The sequence below is a fragment of the Leopardus geoffroyi genome, chromosome C3 (assembly GCF_018350155.1).
Source record: "Leopardus geoffroyi isolate Oge1 chromosome C3, O.geoffroyi_Oge1_pat1.0, whole genome shotgun sequence".
NCBI lineage: Eukaryota > Metazoa > Chordata > Mammalia > Carnivora > Felidae > Leopardus > Leopardus geoffroyi.
Window position 1 is genome coordinate 28,675,683 of NC_059338.1, and position 20,659 is coordinate 28,696,341.

Here is a 20,659-nt window from a genome sequence, read left to right on the forward strand (position 1 = left end):
GCGCTCACACCGGGCACACAATGGCACTTCACACAGCAGCCTCCCGCACGTGTGCCGGGCCTCGCCGGGCCTCCTCCTCCCTCCCTCGTCAGACTCGCATGCGGGCGGCTCTGGGCTTCCAGCTGCCAAGTGGAGCTAAGGAGGAAGTCTGTTTAAGGACCTGCCTGGGGCTGGGGTCAGCGCGGCGGGAGTGTGGGGCTGCATCCCGATGTGTGCGGGGCTGCGCCTCCCTCGAGTCCATTCAGAGCCCTACCTGCAGCCACAGCGAATTGTCCTCCAGGGGGCGGTGCCGGGCCTGCAGAGCCTGACGGCTTCCCCCCTTCCCTGCTTCTCTGTTGGTGTCGGTGCCACCGGTTTCTTGGGAGAGAGGCCGTACCCTTGTTCCTCTGCCCAATCCCAGTCCTTTCCCTACTTGACCCCAGCCTTCAGAGCTGGTCCCCCCTCCTCCTTGCCCACAGCTGCGGCTTCTGAGCCTTGCAGGCCCAGCTTACCCAAATCCGGGGCCATCTTGACCCACTTTCGCAGGAAAGCCCCGCCTCTCCCCTGCTCCGCCCCCTTCAGCCTCCCGTCCCCCCTGGAGAATAGAGCAGGCCCCTACAGCAGCTCTGTTTTCTCGTCCTCTAGTCCTGCCTCTGCAGGAAGTCACTTCTAGTCACTTCTGCAAGAAGAAGGAGGCATGGTTCCCTTCGATGTGGGAGCAGGGATCCCAGGGCTTTGGCCTCAAGGGTCCTGGGCCTGCCCTATTGGCTCTGAACTTCACCTATTGGCACCTATTGGCACCTATTGGCTCTGAACTTCTTGGTGCCCAGGGCTTCCTCCTGAAGGTAGTTTATAGTCAGAAATGACTCTGGTGGGGGGGTGCCTGTGTGGCTCAGTCGGTTAAGCGTCAGACTTCAGCTCAGGTCATGATCTCGCAGTTTGTGAGTTCGAGCCCGGCGTCGGGCTCTGTGCTGACAGCTTGGAGCCTGGAGCCTGCTTCGGATTCTGTGTCTCCCTCTTTCTCTGCCCTTCTCCTGCTAGTGCTCTGTCTCTCAAAAATAAATAAATGTCCAAAAAAAAATTTTTTTTTAAAAAAAGAAAGAAATGACTTGCCTGGAGAGGCAGTTCCCCTTTACCAGAGGAGTTGGAGGAAAGAATGTGGATGGAATTTGGCAAATGGAGTGAAGTGGTTTTAAGGTGTCTTCTAGCTCCTAAGGAATAGGAAACGTGCCCCCTGGTTAAGGAGGTTGAAGGTGGGACCAGGCTGCCCCCGTGCTCTCCTGGCTGCAGAGGTGGCAGGAGTTGCCCTTGGCCTAGGAGGCTGGAGAGGCCTGACAGTCACTCATGTGGGGAGCAGGACAGGGCAGGTGTCAGGGCAGACCTGCCTTTCCCGGTCCTGAATCCCCCGATGAGGGGTGACATTGGAGGTTAGGATGAGCTGCTTACCAGCAAGCAGGCATCATCCTACCACAGTGCCTGCACGCAGCAGGTGCCTAGTAGGACCTAAAGAATTTGTGGAAGTTGGACCGGGAACAGACTGTGCGTATATATGTAAATCATCGTTTGGGGCCCTTTCAAGTCCCAAAGCCTGGATGAGTTTTGAGAGTACCCTGGCAAGCCTACTCTGTAGTACTAGAGAATTCATTTCCCAAAAGGAAGGAAGAAAAGGTGCCAGGCGTCATACCAGATGCTTTAGATAGCTTGTCTCGTTTAATGACTGTAGTCCTCTGTGAGAGAGGGGTTGTTCCCATTTTACAGATGAGGAAACTGAGAGGCTCAATGACCACATCCGGTCCCATTGGAGGGAGGTGATTCTCAATGCAAAGTGCTCGTGCTCTCTGCCCCCCACTCCCAGCTGAAAGGGGAGGCTCCGTGGATTGCCCTCTCACCCCCACCCCCACCCCCGGCCTCGGGGTCTGAGGGCTGGTCTAAAGTCTGCCCCGAGGGGGAGGGAGAATGTCTGTGCTGCCTCTGAGCATCCCAGCTCAAATCCACCACCCACCAGTGTGCCAACCCGCCCCCCCACCAGCAGCCTGGGACCCCTGAGCAACAAACGCCACATTGTTCCCCCAGCTGGCCCAGGCCAGAGGGACAGTGGCTCTTTCCCAAGGCCCTGCTGGCCTGCTGACTAATCTTGCAAGCCATTCACGTTGGCAGGCATGGAAGGCGGGGCTGGTGGCAGGGCCTCGAGACACCATCTTCCCCCTCTCATCAGCCCTGAGCTGGCCAAGCAGCAGGAGGGAGAAGCAGGGGTGGGGGGGTGCCCTCTGGAAAAGTCCCCCCAAACAGGATGTCAAGGTGCCCCCTCCCCTGCCCTCAGCCTTCCATCCTCGGCCCTCTCCCCGTGCCAGACTTCACCTCAGTTCACCCCGGGCCCCCTCCCTACATCCCATAGGAAGCTACTGGTGCGTCTAGAACGAGGGTGGGGACGGGGGTAGAGAGGGAGTTGGGCGGGGGTGGAGAAAATGGCCCCCGTATCCTCAGTGCCTCGAGCCTGCCTTTGGCTCCCTCTCCAACCTGCCCCCCGCCCACCCATCTTAAGTTTCTACGGACACAGCTGAGGGCTTCGGTCACTGTGGCAACAGGTCTGCTGAGAAATGGGTGGGTGTCACTCCCCAGCACAAAGAGTGTGTGCATGGCAGTTCCATCACTTAGCAACGGCCTCCCTCTCTCTTGGCGTCACCCGTCCTGGGGGTGGGTGCCAGGAAGAGAGAACAAGGCCATTAAGATCCCCAAGAGGAGGGGGGAAGGAGGCTTGGGTCGGGGCCGGGCTGAGGCCAAGGGGTGTGGGTGGGGTGGTCAGAGGAGAAAGGAGCCCAGTGCGCTCAGCAACCTCTGTCCCTCATCATCCCTTCCGAGGCCCCGTGCAGATGTTCTAGGTGGATCTGGCGGGCAGAAGTCGCCACTGGGACCCAGAGCTGCACTTGAGACAAAGCTGGGCTTAGGAGGCAGGGAGTGATTTGTGGCCTAGGCCGAGGTGTCCCTTCTGGTTGAACCTGTGCCAGATCCTCGAGGCCCAAACAGGGTTAAGGGGGGCTGTGGAAGGACCCCAGAGGGGTACCTGGCGGAAGTGGGACACCCGGGGCAAGACCAGCGGGAGGAGCTGAGGGGTTTCTGGGGGCACAGGACGGAGCTCTGGCCGCCAGGGAGGGGTGTGGTGGGGGCAGGGTGGGGGCAGACAGGGAGCAGGCAGCTGGGCCGTCTACGGGCAAAACAGTCTGTTCTAAGAAACTGAAAAACAGCAACTCTCAGAGTCAGAGAGGCTGGAAGGCCCCGGGCTCACCGAGGAAGGCTGCTGGTTTCTCTAAAATGGGGGCTTTGTGGAGGAGGAGGAACAGAGTGGGGGCTCCAGAAGAGATAAGTTTGCCGCCTTTTGACTTCCCAAGGATGCTCGGGCTCAGGCTAGGACAAAGACTTAGCACTCCACCTCCCACGCCCTTCATCCACTCTGCCCCTCAAAAGCCGTAGGGCCATAAGGCTGGGCAGGACATCAGCCACAGGCCATAAAGGGCCAAATGCGGCCAGGAGGAATCCCCCCAGGGCGCCACCTGTCCTGGAGAAGGGCCAGGTGCATCTGGGCACTGTCAGGATGTGGCACAAGAAACTCCAGTGGGCACAGGGATAGTTCTACCTAGTTTATTGTTTTTGAAGAAGGGCCTTCTACAAGGGAGTACCTACCACGGGGCGGATGGCGGCAGGGCGGGGGTGGGGGGGGTGTTGGCACAGGGCAACCCAGGATATGTCAAAGAAGGAAGAAGAAAGAGAGAGAAATCCTCCGGAAGAAGAGAAGATGCCAGGAGGAGGAGATGTCTAAGGCTAGGGCAGACCTGGTCCAGAGAAGAGCCAGGCAGGACTGGCCCCCAAAGGGCCCCCTATTCTAGGATGGATGAGAGTCAGCAGGCAACGCTCAGAGAGGAGCCAACTAAAGTACAGCAGATTCCAAGACAGAGGCAGGTGAAGTTCTGGCTCCCAGCTGGGGGGACTGAAAGTTTCTAGGCAGTTCTAAGGACCTGGAAGCATTACCCCCCACCGAGGACAGGGCTGGGAGACGCCAAGAGACAGCCGGGGAAGGCCCTGCTGGGGGAAGGGGCTTTGACACACCCAAACCCCCACAAGAGGGACCAAGTCCACCTCTAGACAGCAAGACGGGCAGAGAAGCAAGACCTATGGGGCCAGAAACACCAGCCACAGGCTGGGGGGCACCCGCCCTGCCCCACCTGGCCCCTGCTCCTGCGCCCCCCCCCCCCCCCCAGGCTGCAGCCTGGCCTCAGCAAGGCGTGCCCAGGGGCAGGAGCGGGGGCGACTCCCTGGGCTTGTGGAAGTAGATGGAGGAGGGCAGCTCGGTCTTGAGCTTGTTGTCCGAGCCGCTGGTGGCTGAGGCCTCCGAGGCGCCACCACACTCGGCACAGCAGCAGCAGCAGCAGCCCAGGAAGGCCTGGCCCAGCGGCCTGCAGATACACAGGAGGAGCACGGGGGTGATGGCTCCCTTGAAGAAGATGGAGAACTGGTTGATGAGGCCCAGGAGGTCCAGGGTCTGGCGAGTCAGCTCAGTGGACAGGTAGGCCACCACGATGTTGCAGACGTTCTCGGGGAGGGTGCAGAGGGCGTAGACCACGGTCAGGCCCACCACGGTGCTGTTGAGCTGGCTCTCGCACTGCTCGTGTTTGCCTGCCCGGCACTCCGGCTTCCTCCTGGGAGGGCTCCGCACCCGCCACGTCACCAGCTGGCAGGTGACCGTGAAGAGGATGGGCAGGCAGAAGTAGCAGCCAAAGTACCACCACATGCGGGCGTTCTGGTAGGTCATCACCAGCGAGTAGAGGGACTCGGGCAGGCTGGCCGAGGGTTTCATGATGCATGAGTCCACAGTGCCCGTGGCGGGGGCAGGCTCCTGCGACAGCTGCCACAGCAGGAGCTCGGGCACAGCCAGGATCATGGAGCCCACCCAGATGACAGCCAGCTTGGCCAGGATGGACTGGCACCGCTCGATGGGCCTCACCTTTGGCAGGGTGCTGGTGGCCACATGGAAGCGGTCGATGCCCAGGGCGCAGAGGCTGAAGGTGGTGACTCCCAGGGAGGAGACCTGTGGGCAAAGGTGTAGAGGAGGAGAGAAGCACGTGGTCAAACCCAGGAGGCGGGAGGAGGCCTGGGTTTCTGGCTCAGACGGGAAAGTGGGTGGTAAGTGTAGAAACAACAGTAATGACAACCAGCATTTAGTGAGTATTTTCCGTGAGTCAGGCACTTGACGTGCGTGGCCACATCCTTGCAGCCAACCGTCGTACAGACGAAGAAACTGGCTCGGGCAGGATGAGTGACTAGGTGGATGGCAGAGTTGAGATCCACACACAGACGGGCCCGACTCTTTCCACCCTGCTTCTTTGCCTCTTGGGCTAGGGAATGAATGGCCTGGGTCCCACAGACCCATATGCTCTCTGAGAGACTCTGGAATATCTTCCCTAACGAAGAATCAAGACAAAGACATAGCAATTCTGGGTCTTTACGGGTCCTTCCATCCCCAGGTCCCATTATCCCATTATGAGCCTCAGGTGAAAGGTTTTTGAAACATGGCTCAGTCACATACACACACTCTCTCTCTCTCTCTCTCTCTCTGTCTCTTCACTTCATCCTATCCAAGAAAGCTAGGGGCCTGGCTGCGTGACGAAGCAGCCTTCCTCCAAAACAGCCTGGGCCCACCCTCCCTGATGCTATTCATTGAGCACACAGGAAAATCACCCTGTGAGCCAAGAGAGAGAAGCCAGAGCAGCAGGGGAAGAAAGTGCCAGAGAGAAGAGAGGAAGAGGAGAACCCTCCCAAGCTATCAGATGATTCTCAACCACACTCAGGGATTGTGCTCAGATCCCCCCCCCCCTTCTGTCCAAATTCTTCCCTCTTCTGGCTGGGGGAACACAATCTCTGGCTCATTAGCACAGCCACCAAGTGATCTTTGTGAGAACCGGCACCCCCCACTCCCTTGGCAGGGGAGCCCAGGCCTGCGGAAGAGCAGCCTTGGGGCTTGGACAAAACCAAAAATAACACACACAAAAAAATTCCAAGTTGCCTTCTCCTGCTCCCTCCTGCGGGCCTTCCTAGGATCCCCCCTATGGAAGGGTTCTGGGACAGGGTATTTTTCCCTCAACTCCTCCCCATCACCCAGCCTAAAGGGGGGCTCTGTCAGCTCATGAATCTTCTCCATCCTCCAGGAGGTGTGGAGCGGGTGGCCCAGGAGGTTGTGAGCCACAGCCTAGGTATTAGGTATGTTGAGACCCACAGTCAGGCAGGGCAGGCTTTCGTGCAGACGAGTTCACATGTGTCTGCCCTCCTCGTCTCCTGCTCTTAGATCCTCCCTGGTGAAACCCACCACTTACTGAATTATTTTAATTCTAAGGACTTTGTCGATATTTCCCATTTAATCCTTCAAGAATTCATTCAAATAGTTATTATTATTATTCCCAACTTACAGAGGGGAAAACTGAGGTTCAGACAGATTAAGCAGACCTAGGTCACTCAGCTAGTGAGGGGCAAAGCCTGGTTTCTAATCTAGTCCTCTTGCCCAACCTTTCACAGTCCACTTGGGTCCTAAGCCCCAGATGATAACGAAGATGCCGGGGCTAGCCCCAACCATAGGGCCTTCTTTCAGGTTTGGGTACCTTTGGGCCACGGTGAGGCGGTCTCCCTGGGTTGGGAAGGACACAAAGGGCTGCCCCAACTGCTGAGCCTCAGTCTGTCCAAATATGAAATCATCACTAATATACAGTGAACTGGGGACCGAATTGGGAACAGAACCTACGTGCAGACGCCTGATCCTGATTCCTTCTCCACTCCGGCAAGCCACTCACGTCCCACAGCATCATCCACTCTCGAGAGGAGCAGCAGCCTTCATGGGGAGGCCACAGCTACTCCAGTCCTCCTTAGTAGCCTCCCTCCCGCCCTGCCGGTAGCCAAAATTTAAAAGGCTGCTCGCTTATTTTGTGCCCCTATGTAGACACAGTGGCCTTGCTGTGTCTCACATAAATGCACATATATTGGTATATTTTTGTAATGTTTGGGCTAGGCTCTCCGTGTAGGATCTATACATCCATCATCACTCATGTGCCTGTCGTTAGGTGGGAGTTCCCAGAAATGAGGTTGGTGATATATTTTAGAATTGTAGAATAAACCCACCAGTGGGGCCATCTGGTCTACCCCATGGTTGGGCAATAAGCAAATTGGACAGGAGATGTGACCTGCCCCAGTGATACCCGGTATGTCAGAGACATAAGTTGACATTAAGCCCCTCGCCCCCAGGCTCTAGCACCCAGAACTAGGTCTTCCCTTTTAGAGAGGGATGACAATAGTCACAGTAAGGAAGGGACTTTCCTTCTGGCGTTTGCGTTCAAGGGGAGTAGATACTGACTTGACCTGGGGGAGCTGCAGAAGACTGGAATCTCCCTTTACAAACTGCTTAGGGAAGCAGGATATTCAGAAGTCAATACCCTGTGGGTGCAGGGCAGCGGCAGTGGCAAAAAGGGAGAAAAAGGAGACACACAGCCGACGGAGCAATTTCTGGGGTGGAAAGACGGAGGGGGGTTAAGGCAGGGAGGGGACAGCTCAGAGTAAAGAGAAAGGGGGAGAGATCTGCCTCGAGGCTGCTCCTGAAGTAAGAGACCAAGCTGAGGCTGGCCCCCAGGGCTCCCACACACCTTCCTGCACCCCCTAGATGCCTTGGTTTCCCTGAGAGCCACCGGGAACCAATACCGCATTTGTCTCCTTGCCCAAATTGGAGGAGAAGCAAGACGGAGCTCTGGGCCTCTGGGGTCCCGCACACCCACATGTCCCACTTCCCACAGCCTGGCGGATTGCAGCCCCAGAGCTGGACACACACTCACCTCCATGAAGGGCACGGCCCGGCAAGAAACGTCACCCAGCAACCTCTGCTTGGTGATCTCATTGAAGATAACAACAGGGAGGCAGAAAAAGAGGACCAGAAAATCCCAGAGGGCCAGGCTCGCGAGGATAGAGTTCCAGGCACTCTTCAGGTAGTAGCTGTGCCACACGATGCACATGACCGACAGGTTACCCACGATGCCCACAGCGAACAGCACCAGGGCCAGGAGCATGATGGCATAGGCACTGTAGGAGCTCTCGGTCACCGGGTACAGGGGGTTCTGAATCTGCAGCCTCTGACCCGGCGTCCCCGTCAGATTGCCCCGAGGCTCCCGCCTGCCTCCTGGGCTGCCCCCGTCCTTGTCTGGGTTGGGGCTGGTGGCCACCAAGGCCTGGGTGGGCTGCAGGCCAGCAGGGTGGATGGGCCGCGGGTACTCGGCCCACTCCTCGGGCACATACTGCTGCACCTCCCTGGCCTCGTCATCCTCAGTGCCTCTCTTGGACCGGCTCTGCTGCTCCTGGGCCTCGGCTCTGTGCCCGCCCGAGTGCAGGGCGGCACCCCCAGACACTCTGCTCAGCCCCGCGGCCAACACCACAGCAAGAGAGACGGCCAGCGGCCACGGCCACTGCATGGCCGGACGAGCAGGAGGCAGCTGCCCCACGAAGAGCAGGTGAGAGAGAGGGGTCCAAGCGCCGGGCTGACCGGAGAGAGGCAGCTGGCCGCTTGGTCCGCCTCCAGTCAGGCGTCTGGCATCACCAGCCTGCTCCAGTGGACCCGAGCTGCTCCCTCCCACCCCGTTGGCCAGGGGCCGGGCAAGGCCCTCTGCTGGACATACAGCATTCATCTTGCCCTCCAGGACACTCCTCCTCGGGCCCCACAGGGCAACGGCAGGTCAGACCTGCGGAGGCCTCAGAGGCCACCTGCTCCCAGCCTCTGAAGAGAAGGCTGGAGCCCAGAGAGGGGATGTGGCTGGCCTAGGGTCCCACGGTGTGGAGGGGCAGACCCGGGACTGGAACACAGGCCTTCACACTCTGCCTCGGGAGGCAATGCTCAGGCAGCTCCTACATTTGAAACTGTCATTTATTGAACACTCCCTAGATCCTAGCACTCAGCTGACGAACACTCACAACCAGCTCTATGGGGTAAATGCTATTATCACCCCTTTGCAGGCTTTCAGTCACGTACCGGCATAGCTAATACACGGCAGAGCCAGGCCCAGGACCCGGATATGACTCCAGAGCTCTGAACTCAACAAGCACAAGTCCATCCGCCTGCCTTCTAACCACCCGAACTCCTCGCGGAAAGCAAAACAATCAAAAGCTAAAAACGCATTCTGATCCAGACACGAGATCACGAGATGGATGGACATTTGCAATGACCAGTATTTACTGAGCACCTGCTATGCTCCAGACAGTCAGAAAACAAATACGTAAAAGACCTCTGCCACCAAGGAGCTTTCAGTCCAGAGGGGGAAAGGGATATGTAAATCAATAATTACAATTCAGTGTGATAGATGCTGTGAAAGGCAAAAGACAAGTCTGAACCCAGAGGAGCCTGGAGGGATCTGGAAGGCCTCCCAGATGAGGGGGCATTTGAGTGCTTCCTGAGAAATGACTGTGAGCCTGCCAGACAGACAGCAGGGAGGAAAGTGCTCCCGGCGGAAGACACAGCACATACAAAGGCTTAGCGATGTGACAGTAGGCCACGCACCTGAGAGCCAGCAAGAATGTCAAGGAGGCTGGAATGCAAGGGACTGCAGAGGGAGGGCCTGGGAGCTTGGAACAAGGAGCCTGGACAGGTCAGCAGAGGCAGGACCAGGAAGGACTTTGTAGGCCAGGCCAAGGAGTTTACATTTATCTGAAAGGCAGTGGACAGTGTTACAAGCTGCTAAGCGGAGGAACAGGGACTTGAGCAGGGTGTTTAGAGGGCTCCCTTATGGGCAGCTGGGGTCACGATAGGCTGGAGCAGGAGGATGCACGTAGGACAGGAGGCAGGGGCAGTCCGGAGGGTGGCAAAGAGCAGAGTGCAGGGAAATGGCCAGCGTCGCGGGGCTTTGGCTGTGCAGTGGAGGAGGGACAGGTCAAGGCTGACCCCTGGGCTGGGGTGGACAGCAAGACACTCACCTGTGTGGGGAAGAACCTGGCGTGAGGGTGGAGGAAAGCCGTGGCTTAAAGGAATTATCTGCAGTTCATGAGAAAGGCTAGAGCTGGACGTGGAGATAGGAGGGTGAAGGTGTGGGTGGGCCAGGGGGCCGGCGAGATCACAGAGCACACAGAGCGGAAGGCGCAGGGTGGAGGAAGGGGCGCAGGAAGAGAATGGAATAAAAACCAGGAGAGGGCAGGCTGCTGTGGTCCCCCTCCTCGGAGCTGGAGCAAGAGAAGAACTGGACCGCTGCGGTTGGAGTTGAAAGTCACTTCTGCAGTCAGCAAACATTAGCCAGGGCCTCGTAGGAGCAGATCAACCTGGAAGTGACTTCCCTAGAAGACTTCCTGACCAGGAAAGCCTCCGTCCTACCCAGAGGGGCCCCAACCTACTGAGCAAAAATAGGAATCCCAAGAAAAAAGGAAGAGGAAAAGGAGAAGAAAAGACTGGCATACCCTCAGGAAAGGTCAAGGAGTATCTTCGGCTTTAACACATTTTTTATCTTTCTGGGGCGCCTGGGTGGCTCAGTCGATTAAGCGTTTGACTTCGGCTCAGGTCATGATCTCACGGTTGGTGAGTTCGAGCCCCGTGTGGGGTTCTGTGCGGACAGCTCGGAGCCGGGAGCCTGCTTCGGATTCTGTGTCTCCCTCTCTCTCTCCTCCCCTCCCTGGCTTGTGCTCTGTCTCTCTCTCAAAAAATAAACATAAAATTGTAAAACAAAGTCATGACATTTTTTATCTTTCTGGCTTCTTACTGTCCACTCTTTCTGTGGGGACAGGAGGCCCAGGTGGCTGCAGGACTGACCTTGTCTGCAGTTCAGAATGTCACAACGAAGCTGCAGAGAAGTTAGGCCGAGGACTCAACTGTCCTCTTTGTTGCCAGCACCCCCTGTCCCCACAGCAGAGAGGAGAGCCCAGGACTCAGGCTCCATATCCTCAGGAAGGGGTGGAAGAGGAGCTGGAGGATGGGTCACCTAGCCCTCAGCCCAAACGTCGTGTGGTCCCCCCTTGGACTTGTGGTTGTTTTGGTTTTTTTTTTTTTTTTTTAAGTTTCTTTATTTGAGAGAGACAGTGCAAGTGGGGGTGAGGCAGAGAGAAGGGAGAGAGAATCCCAAGCAGGCTCTGCACCATCAGCGTGCAACCCGACGCGGGGCTCGATCCCATGAACCGAGAGACCATGACCTGAGCCGAAATCAAGAGTCGGATGCTTAACTGGCTGAGCGCCACCCGCCCGCCCCCTGGCCCCCGCTGCCCGCAGGCGCCCCGGAATTGTGCTTTCTTAATCCCACTGCAGAACTGACTCCTGGACCGGCCCCTGAGTGAGTCAGATCCTTCCAAACGCCCATGGCACTCAGGCTGTTGGTGTTGAAACCACCTGCTGCCATGTGATACAGTGATTTTGGTAAATAGAGTCATCACCCATATCATCACCATCATTCACTGAGCATTCAGGAAGTGCCAGGCCCTGTGCTAAACACTCGGAAGAATTATCATACTTATCTCTACATTATTAGCCCGGGCTCAGAGAGGTAAAGTAACTTGTCCAAGCATGCATAGCTCATGGGATCCAAATGCAAGTTTGCCCAACTCCAAAGCTGAAACTCTGAACCACTCTGTGGTGTAACCTTACAGAATTTTTATCCAGGAGGAGACCCTAAGGATGATCTACACCAGCTCTCTTATCTTTCAGAAGTGGACACTGAAATCCAGAGAAGTCAAGGGCAGGCCCTGGTCCCCAGTGCTCCGTGGTCAGGCATGTGCCAACACAGTGTAGACCTCAGCACAGGGCTGGCCTGTGGTGAGCTGGGAAATTGTTAGCCCTCAGCTCCTTTCTTCTACTCATGAATATGCCTCATTGTAACACAGAGTGTGCCTCGCACAGAGTAGGGGCTCAAGAAACACTGACCAGTTGAAAGACACCCCCCGAACCACCCCCCCCTCTTCTGTTGGTCCTGAGCTTCCTTGGGTCTGTTAGGACAGTTGGAACATCAGAGGCCACTAGGTGGAACCAGATGTCCAGTGATGGAAGTGAAGGCAGGCCTCTCCCTCCGATCCTACCGACCCCACCCTGCCCAAGCCCCGTCCGCAGACTTTCTGCAGAGGTCTGAAGGGGCAGTCTGACGACATGACTGGGTGCATTCCCAGGGGCTGATACCAAGGGGGATGGTGTCTCACCTATCCCCTACCTACCGTTTCACCCCACCCCTCCTGAGGACACCCAACAAAACCCCCCAGAGATGCTCTTCTCCCTTCTCTGCTTCTGCTTCAGGGGAGTCTTCTCCTCGGACCAGCCAGAAGCACCTCCTTGATTCATTAAGCATACCAAGGAGAAGACAAAGTCTTTCCTAGCCTTTTGGAATGCCTCTCCCTGATTCCAGGAATTTCCCATTCTTCTCCCTGGGAATTTCCCCAGTGCTGGGAGCAAAGGTAGTTAAGTGGGACAGGGTAGAAGAGAGAGGGCTGGGACTGTCCCATGGCAGTGAATGAGGTAAGAGCCTCTGGGCCGCTGTGGAAGTGCCACCCTGGAAAATAATGGGAGCTAACATTTTGCTGAGTGAGTTCCATGCATCATGCATTCTCCATGAAGAGTATATTCTGGAACTAGGCTGTCTGGATGTAACTCCTTAAACAGCTCTATCACCTACTAGTTGTGTGTGTGTGTGTGTGTGTGTGTGTGTGTGTGTGTGTGTGTGTGGCTTTGGTCAAGCACTTAACCTCTCTGTGCCTCAGTTTCTTCATCTGATACTAACAAGCTTGTGGACATTAAAGGAGTTCGTTTATGTATGGTAAGCACTGTGGACGTGTTAGTGGGCGTGGTACCTCATTTAATTCTTGCCACGACCTTAGAAGCAGGATGCTATTCTCTCCATGGTACAGGTTTGGAAACTGCAGCACAGAGAGGCAGGAGGCAGACGAAGAGGCAGGGAGGGCAAGTGTTGAGACAGGTCTCCCCGCTGCCGGGTTCTCGGCCTGAATAGGGACTTCCCTCTGGCCTGCAGCTGGCACCAGACTAGGGGCAGGGGAGGTGTAGACACTTCTGACCCCACTGGGTCCCACTGGGCCAGCTCTCCATGCTCTGGGCTCCTGGGCCCAAGGGGCACGGTGGGCTTACTCTGGAGGACGGGCCACAAATGGGAAAGCGTGTTTTCTCAGGGAATCCGAGACCTGGTCCCAACTCTGCCATGAGCTAGCCCTACTGTAATATCAATAATCAAGCATTCATTTATTTTACAAGTACTTATTAAGCACCTACTATGTGCCAGGCATTATCTCAGATACTCAGGAATCAGTGGACAACACAGGCATGATTCTGCCCTCCTGAAATTCCCATTCGAGTGAAGGAGGCAGGCACTGAAAAAACCAACCCCCACCCAACATAACTATGAATTGTGAGGACAAGGAGGAAAAGAGGAGGGTGCCATGGTGTCACGGAACCTCTCTGTCCTCCCGTTTTCTCCTTGGGAAAAGGTTCGGAGTATTATCTAGGACCTAAGGATGCTATTGCAATGAAATACGGGCATTGTAAAGGCATTGTAAAAAGGTAAGACTTCAGAGGGCAGTGGGTGGCTCAGTCAGTTAAGTGTCCAACTTCGGCTCAGGTCATGATCTCAAAGTTCTTGGGTTCAAGCCCGGCAGTCAGCACAGAGCCCACTTCAGATCCTCTGTCTCCCTCTCTCTGCCCCTCCCCCACTTGCCCTCTCTATCAAAAATAAATAAACACTTTTTTAAAAAGGTAAGACTTTGGGGCTCCTGTGTGGCTCAGTCAGTGAAGTGTCCAACTCTTGGTTGTGGCTCAGGTCATGATCTCAGGATTCGTGAGACAGAGCCCTGTGTAGGTGTCTACACCGTCAGTGCAGGTGCTTGGGATTCTCTGTCTCCTTCTCTTTCTGCCCCTCCCCCGCCTCTCTCTCAATAAATAAACATTAAAAAAAAATTCTTTTTAAAAGGTAAGGGGCTCCTGGGTGGGTCAGTCGGTTAAGCATACAACTCCTTTTTTTTTTTTTTTTTTTTTTCTTTTAAGCATTCAACTCTTGATATCAGCTCAGGTCGTGATCTCACCGTGCGTGGGATTAAGCCCCACGTCAGGCTCTGCGTTAGTACCATAGAACTTCGTTTGGATTCTCTCTTTCCCTCTCTCTCTCCCTGCCCTTCCCCTACTCTCACTCTCTCTTTCTCTCTCAAAATGAATAAACTTAAAAAAATAAATTAAAAATTTTTTCAAAGGTAAGACTTCTACAATAATATATCTCAGTGGTTCACTAATACCTGCAAACTTAATTTGAATTACATGTTCTCAAGCCCCACCCTGACCTGCCCAGTCAGAAACTCTGGAGGTGGGATCAGTGATCCATGTTTTAGCAAATCCTGCCAAGGATTCTGGTGCAGGCTGTACTTGGAGAACCAGGAGGTGAGGAGTCCCAGTGGAGGGGGAGGGCGTGGGGGGGGGAGCGGGGGGGGGGGCCGGACGGGGGGGGGGAGGGAGCGGGGGGGGGGCCGGGAGGGAGGAAGAGAGTGTCTCTCTGTAAAGCCTCCAGGCTGTGCTTGTAGAGGGGGCAGGGGGATGGAACACTGGCCCTGAGGGGCTCCCAGATCACAGACTCACTGAACTCTGGTATCTTCCTGTCTGCTTCCTCAGCACTTGGCATTCAGTAGATGTTTGATAAATGTGTTTAAGAGCAAAGGAGGGGAGGGCGCACCTGGGTAGCTCAGTTGGTTAAACATCTGACTCTTGGTTTCAGCTCAGGTCATGATCTCATGGCTTCATGGGTTCGAGCCCTGGGTCGGGTTCTGTGTTAGCAGTGTGGAGCCTGCTTGGGATTCTCTCTCTCTCCATCTCTCCTCTCTGTCCCCCCCCCTGCTTGTGCTCTCTCTCAAAATAAATGAATAAACTTAAAAGAATTTAATTAAAAAAAAAAAAAAAGAACAAATAAATGGTAAGCAGAGGCATAAAACTATTCATCAGATCCTACTTGTTCTGTGATACCAAAATCCCCAAATCCCTTCAACGGGGGTGGGAAGGTGAGGAAACCTCTGGCTTTCTCAACAAAAGGAAGCCTTCCAACCATCCCCAGATGCTCCTTTCTTTGGGGCATCTCTCTCTACTGCTCCCTCCCAGCCATGGCCGCCGGCTCCCCGAGAATGCCATGTTCCAGACACATCTCACCTTTCCTTACTCCTCTGCAGCACAGCTGAAGCAAGCTGGGAGTGTTCAGACTCGAAGAAAGGTTTGGGATGCCACACTGATAGTTGCAAGGAATCCGACAATCTGGCCAACAGGATTCTACCTTCCAGATCCCAGCTCACCTTCACTGTGGCTCCCAGCAGGCAGCCGGTACCAGGAGCTCAGTATAGACACTACTCTCCTCCAGGGATGATCAGAGGTCATCTCTGGCTTACCTAGACCACCCTCTGGGTTAGGGTTCCCCCCCATCAGGATGCTTTCAAGATCAGCCTAACTTTCAGGAGCCAACTGGTTGGCCCCATCAGAATAAAATCCCCGATTTTTACATAGTGTAGAAGGGGCATAAGTAGCTTTGGATTTGTTTAACAAATGTTTATTGAATGCCTACTATGTGCCAGACATAATTAATGCGCAAAAGCACTTGTCACTAATGAACAACGAGCCATTCTTTGAAACCCTCTACCATTCAAGGCAGCCCGTTCCCATTTTAGATGCTATAATAAGGTGGAAGTTGCTTCTTTATTAGAAATGTGATTCCAGGAGCTCCTGGGTGGTTCAATCAGTTAAGCGACTGACTCTTGATTTTGGCTCAGGTCATGATCTCACAGTTCATGAGTTCAAGCCCCCACATCAGGCTCTGCACTAACAACGCAGAGCCTGCTTGGGATTCTCTCTCCCTCTCTCTCTCTGTTCCTCCCTGCTCGTGCTCTCTCTCTCCCTCTCTCAAAATAAATAAATAAACTTAAAAAAAAAAAAAAAAGGAAATGTGATTCCCAAAAGACCCACCCATTGGTTCTGGACCTGTCCCCTGGAGGAGACAGAACACACACACACACACACACACACACAGAGCAGACATAAAATCAACCCCATAAGGTGTGTGAAGACCAGCAGAACAAGAGTGCTCGAGGGCAGTCAGCAGATCTTTGATGAGTCAAGGAAGGCTTCCTAGAGAGAAGTCTTACAAGGGATTTCTTCTGGAGCAGGGTCTGGAGGGATGTGAGGGAGCTGGTTTCGCAGAAAGGAGGTGGGGCAAAATTTCCCAGCAGGAAGGTGGGGAGAAAGGTTTGATCCCAGGCAGATCCAGCCTGCTGGGTGAAGCAGAGTTATCACCCAGCTGGATGAGAGAACCTGGCCCTGGAATCACAAGACCAGGCAATTGAGGAGCCGAGCAGCAGTGGGGTGAGGCTGAAGGAGCCTGGAAACCCTCAGAGGGCAATCCTCTGTCTGCTCCTCCCCAGGTGATCCCAGGCACGAGGGCACCTAAGTCCCTGACACACGGGGCTGTTCCTAAGAGACCTCTACCCGGATTCTCTTCCCTGGGCAGCTGCACGAGCAGGCTGGAGGGCTCTCTGGAGCCTGGGACCTGGTTGGGATAAAATCTTAGGGGAGAGCCAAGCCCGAGGCTGTGACGATTAGGGGTGTGGCTACGGCCAGGGGAAAGCCGCTGAAGTTTCTGTTTAAATAGAGACTGTCTCTGGGAGATAAAGCAAGCTCTAGACACAGTTCAGTTTCAGGGTCCTGCCCCCCACTCCTCCTCCCCGAGCTGGCCCCCGAGCCCCTTGCCCTCAGGTGCTGGCTCTGGTGGCCATCTCCCCTCCTACACCCCTCACTACACAGCCTCAGGGCGGCCAGGCGAGAACAAGCCGATTATTCATTGCCAGGTGCCCTGGCCATGTCCTTTCTGCTTTCTTGCCCTGATGTCCTGACACAAGCTGCCAGACAGAGCTCAGCACAAAAGAATGCAGAGCCAAGGAGGAGGGGTTAACCCTTCCCTGGGCAGCGTTCAGGGCGCTGTTGGGTAGGTGTTGAGGGAAAAGGCAGCTGAACTTCTACTTTTCTTTCTTTTTTTTTTGCTTAAGAAGGCTCCAGGCCTAACATGGGGCTCAAACTCACAACCCTGAGGTCAAAAGTCACATGTTCTACCGACTGAGCCGGCCAGGCGCCCCTGAACTTCTACTCTTGAGCCCAAGAGCGGCATCATCTTCCTCTCTTTCTCTGGGGTTGGTGGATTGTCTTGAACATAGCATGAAATTAGCTTCACACAAATCACTATTTCTGCAGTTCCTAGCCATAGTCTTGGGCAAGCCGCTCAACCTGTCTGAGCCTCAGTTTTCCTGACTGTAAATGAGAATAGTAACAGAAACTTCAAAGGGTTCTTCTGAACATTGAATTATATAAGTCACGTGACATTCTTGACACAAAGTGGGTTTTCAATAAATGTCACTTATTTATTCCTTCCTCTCTCCCTTTATTTCTTCCCTCTCCATTACACCCGCCTCATCCCCCTGCCCCCACTAAATGAACTCCTCCAGTGACTCTGCCTTTGTGCTCACTATGTGAAGCCCCCTGGAATCTTCATGTCCTGAGGCCTCTGGCCCTGCTCTCCAACCAGCCTGGCAGTGAAGCCCTGAGTCGGATTGCTGGGGAATTCGCGCCAGGCTGCCAAGATCCTGGAGTCCAAGGGACCCTGGAATGAGATTGAGGGTTTCCTTCTCCTAGGGTGACAAGTTTACCCTATGCCCACCTTAATCATTCTCCAAGATTGGGGTGGAGGAGAGGCAGAGAATGCTTCAAAGGGAGGGGGACAAAAGTCCTTGGCTGCACCTCCCTGTAGGATCGATGGAGGAAATTCCCCCAAATTAGCGAATGAGGCTAAGGGCAGACTAGAGACCCCACCCCAGTTGGGCTTGTCTAGCCCTGGAATTGCAGCCAGCCTGTTCCCCGGAACTAGCAGGCCAAGCTGGCTGTCCAAGATCTCGGGTGAGACCTGACCCAGGGATGGATAGAATGATTTCTGGCCACAGGCAAAACCCCTCCCACCTCTGGCTGTCCTTGGTTACAGAGGTCAAATCTTCCTCTTCTAAATCCTCCTGGGATTCGTGCTTTTTCTTTCCTATCTAAACTGGTGCAAAAGTCCTGCAGTCCAACCGGACTTCCTCATGGTTTTGCCTGAATTGGGGTCCTGTGACCAAGGGAGCTGAGATGGGAGGTCCTTTGCTGCAGCTCCCCTACATGGGGAGAGACTGCAGGGAGGCAAGGGCCTGGTTAACCTCTGGCTCCCCAGTACCTAACACAGCCCCCGACAGAAAGTATGCACTTCATACATATTCATTGTTTTTGTTCTTAGCCTGGCTGTGTGGAGGGTGTGACAGTCTTCAGTTAAGGCCAGGCCTAGGAGCTCAGCACTTGCAGCAAAAGCACCCCGCCTCTGGAGGGCTTGAAAATGTGTGGATTTCCTCTGATGCCTCCTCCAGGGTTACCCTGAAACAGATCGTCCCCATCTCCTTCTGTCGAGGTCCCTCTAGCACACAGCCCTGAGCTCCAGTGCCTATTATCCTACTACAACAGCTCTTTGGCTCGGCCATTTGTCCCACGTCAGAAATGACAGGAGATCCCAGACCTCTCAGCACTTGGGCAGGTTCCAAGGTAGGAAGATTGGGAAGAAAATACATTGCCCCTTCCCCAGGTCTTCTTCTGGGCATGTCTGACCCATCACTGCCACTTAGGAGGCACCCATTTAGGACATCCTCCGGGGTGGGCCCACGAGGCCAAAGTCTGACCTAGCACCCGAAACTATGGCAAGATGCCCTTGCCAATAATAAGCACTGTGCCTTCCTTTGGATAGAGAACTCCTCTGGCTGGGCCCCAGCCCTCATCTACCACATTAAGCTTTGCTGGGAGAGCTCTCAGTCCCCTTCAAAGCCCAGTATTCGCAGAGGAACTTGTATGGATGACACCTAGTTGATGTTTTTGTTTGTTTGCTTTTGTTTTTTTTTTGTCTTTGCAGAGGGGGAGGGTTAGGGTTAAATGGTTCATAGGAAGCTGGCAGCGGACATTGGAGAGACATAGTCAAATCTGTTGCAATCTCCTGGACCTTTTCTCTTTTGCCAATTCTTTTTTTTTTTTTTTTTTTTTTATTTATTTATTTTGAGAGAGAGAGAGCACCAGCAGGTGAGGGGTAGAAAGAAAGAGAGACAGAATCCCAAGCGCTGATGGCACAGAGCCCAATGCAGAGCTCGAGTTCGAACGGTGAGATCATGACCTGAGCCGGGATCAAGAGTTGGATACTTAATGGACTGAGCCACCCAGGTGCCCCCTTTTGCCAATTCTAACCCAGGCGGGTGGCATTTGTGTATATGTCTCTGTACTCAGTATATTCCAGTGTGCATCTCCCTCCGTTTTAGAGTTACAGAGCTCTCCCAATGCAGCTATATACAGAGATTTACATTTCTTTCTGGAATGGTTGGGGCAGGGGTGTGGCCCAACAGATGGCTAGCAGGTTACAGGTGTGTCTGGCTGAAAAAGGTCTCTGGCCCAGCGCCTCCTGATTGGCTGTCAGCGAGTCACTGTAGTTGGGTTCCTGGAGCAGAGCTAATTGGCTGTCAGGGAGTCGGGTTCATGCCCTGCCTTATCTTTAGAGCCTTCTCTTGCCAGCCTAGACGGACAACGTTCCCTGTATCGGTAATGACGCTCTCAGGCTGCTGACTTCGGGGCAGTGGGACGAGCCCTTTGGGTAGCTTTCCCAGCAGTCCACGGTCTCACCTTGACCTTGCCACGCCCTGACACCTCAAGCCTTCCTTGCCCAGTGGCACCCACCGTGGGGATGATTAGAGGGACGCGTTTGTTTGCCAGATGGCTGTTACCAGGCAAAGCCACAGAGGGGCTCCTCAGTTCTGAAAGACTCACCTGAACTGACTGACAACATAACAATGTTTGTGGGTAAACATTCTAGAAAGCGACTACAGACTCTGGGAAAGGCGTCCAGGGAGACAGGCAGGGAAGCGTGGCCATGGTAAGTCAGCAATCTCCTGAGGGTCTGGTAAAGAGGAGGAGAGAGGTGGGGGAAGGTTCTCTGCCCTGACTTTTCAGACACAAGGGATCCCTGGACACGCAGGCCAAGAGAAGCGTGCTATCTCCCAGTCTCAGGTCTCGTGCGCACACAGAGCTTCTCACTTTTCCTAGGCTCTTTGTGGGTGTGGCTGGGGCTGGGCGCATAGAGTTATCCCCATGTTTGAGATGGGACAAAGCAAGGCCTTGACAGGGATACACGGTGCCCAGGTCACAAGATGGAGAGCAGCAGCCAGCAGCGAACACAGGGACATCTGCCCCAACGTCATTTAGCAAAGCCCTCTTTCCGCCTGGCCAAGGCAACAGCTACAACACTCAGTCCTCCATTCATGACCACTCGGCTTGGGCACTGGAGCCGGCACCATCAGCTCACATCAGGGCTGCGACTTCTGAGAAACTCCAGGATTTCAACAAATAACCATGAGCTTCCCTATCGCTCCTCCTCCCTCCGTGTAGCTGAGCAGAACACAGTTTTTGTGTCTGGGCGGTAGGGGACAGGGGAGCTGGAGGGGCCTTGGCGGGCCGCTTGCCAGCTCCCTGTGGCTGCCAGGCTGTTAGTGCCCTGGACTCCCAGCTCCTGCCCACCCAGGCTGGCACAGTTGCCATCCAGGGTGCCTGGGCAGAATGCCAGAGGGAATTTTCCAC

The 20,659-nt window shown here is 54.8% G+C and overlaps 1 protein-coding gene across 1 annotated transcript; it reads right to left on the reverse strand.

The window, feature by feature from the left end:
* Window positions 1-1,667: 1,667 nt before the first annotated feature.
* GPR37L1 (G protein-coupled receptor 37 like 1) lies at window positions 1,668-8,604 on the reverse strand. The gene is made up of 2 exons (XM_045456495.1): window positions 7,842-8,604; window positions 1,668-5,059 (listed from the first exon to the last, which is right to left on the reverse strand). The coding sequence occupies exons 1-2, from the start codon at window positions 8,469-8,471 to the stop codon at window positions 4,247-4,249; spliced, it is 1,443 nt and encodes a 480-aa protein (XP_045312451.1). The 5' UTR covers window positions 8,472-8,604; the 3' UTR covers window positions 1,668-4,246.
* Window positions 8,605-20,659: the final 12,055 nt, after the last annotated feature.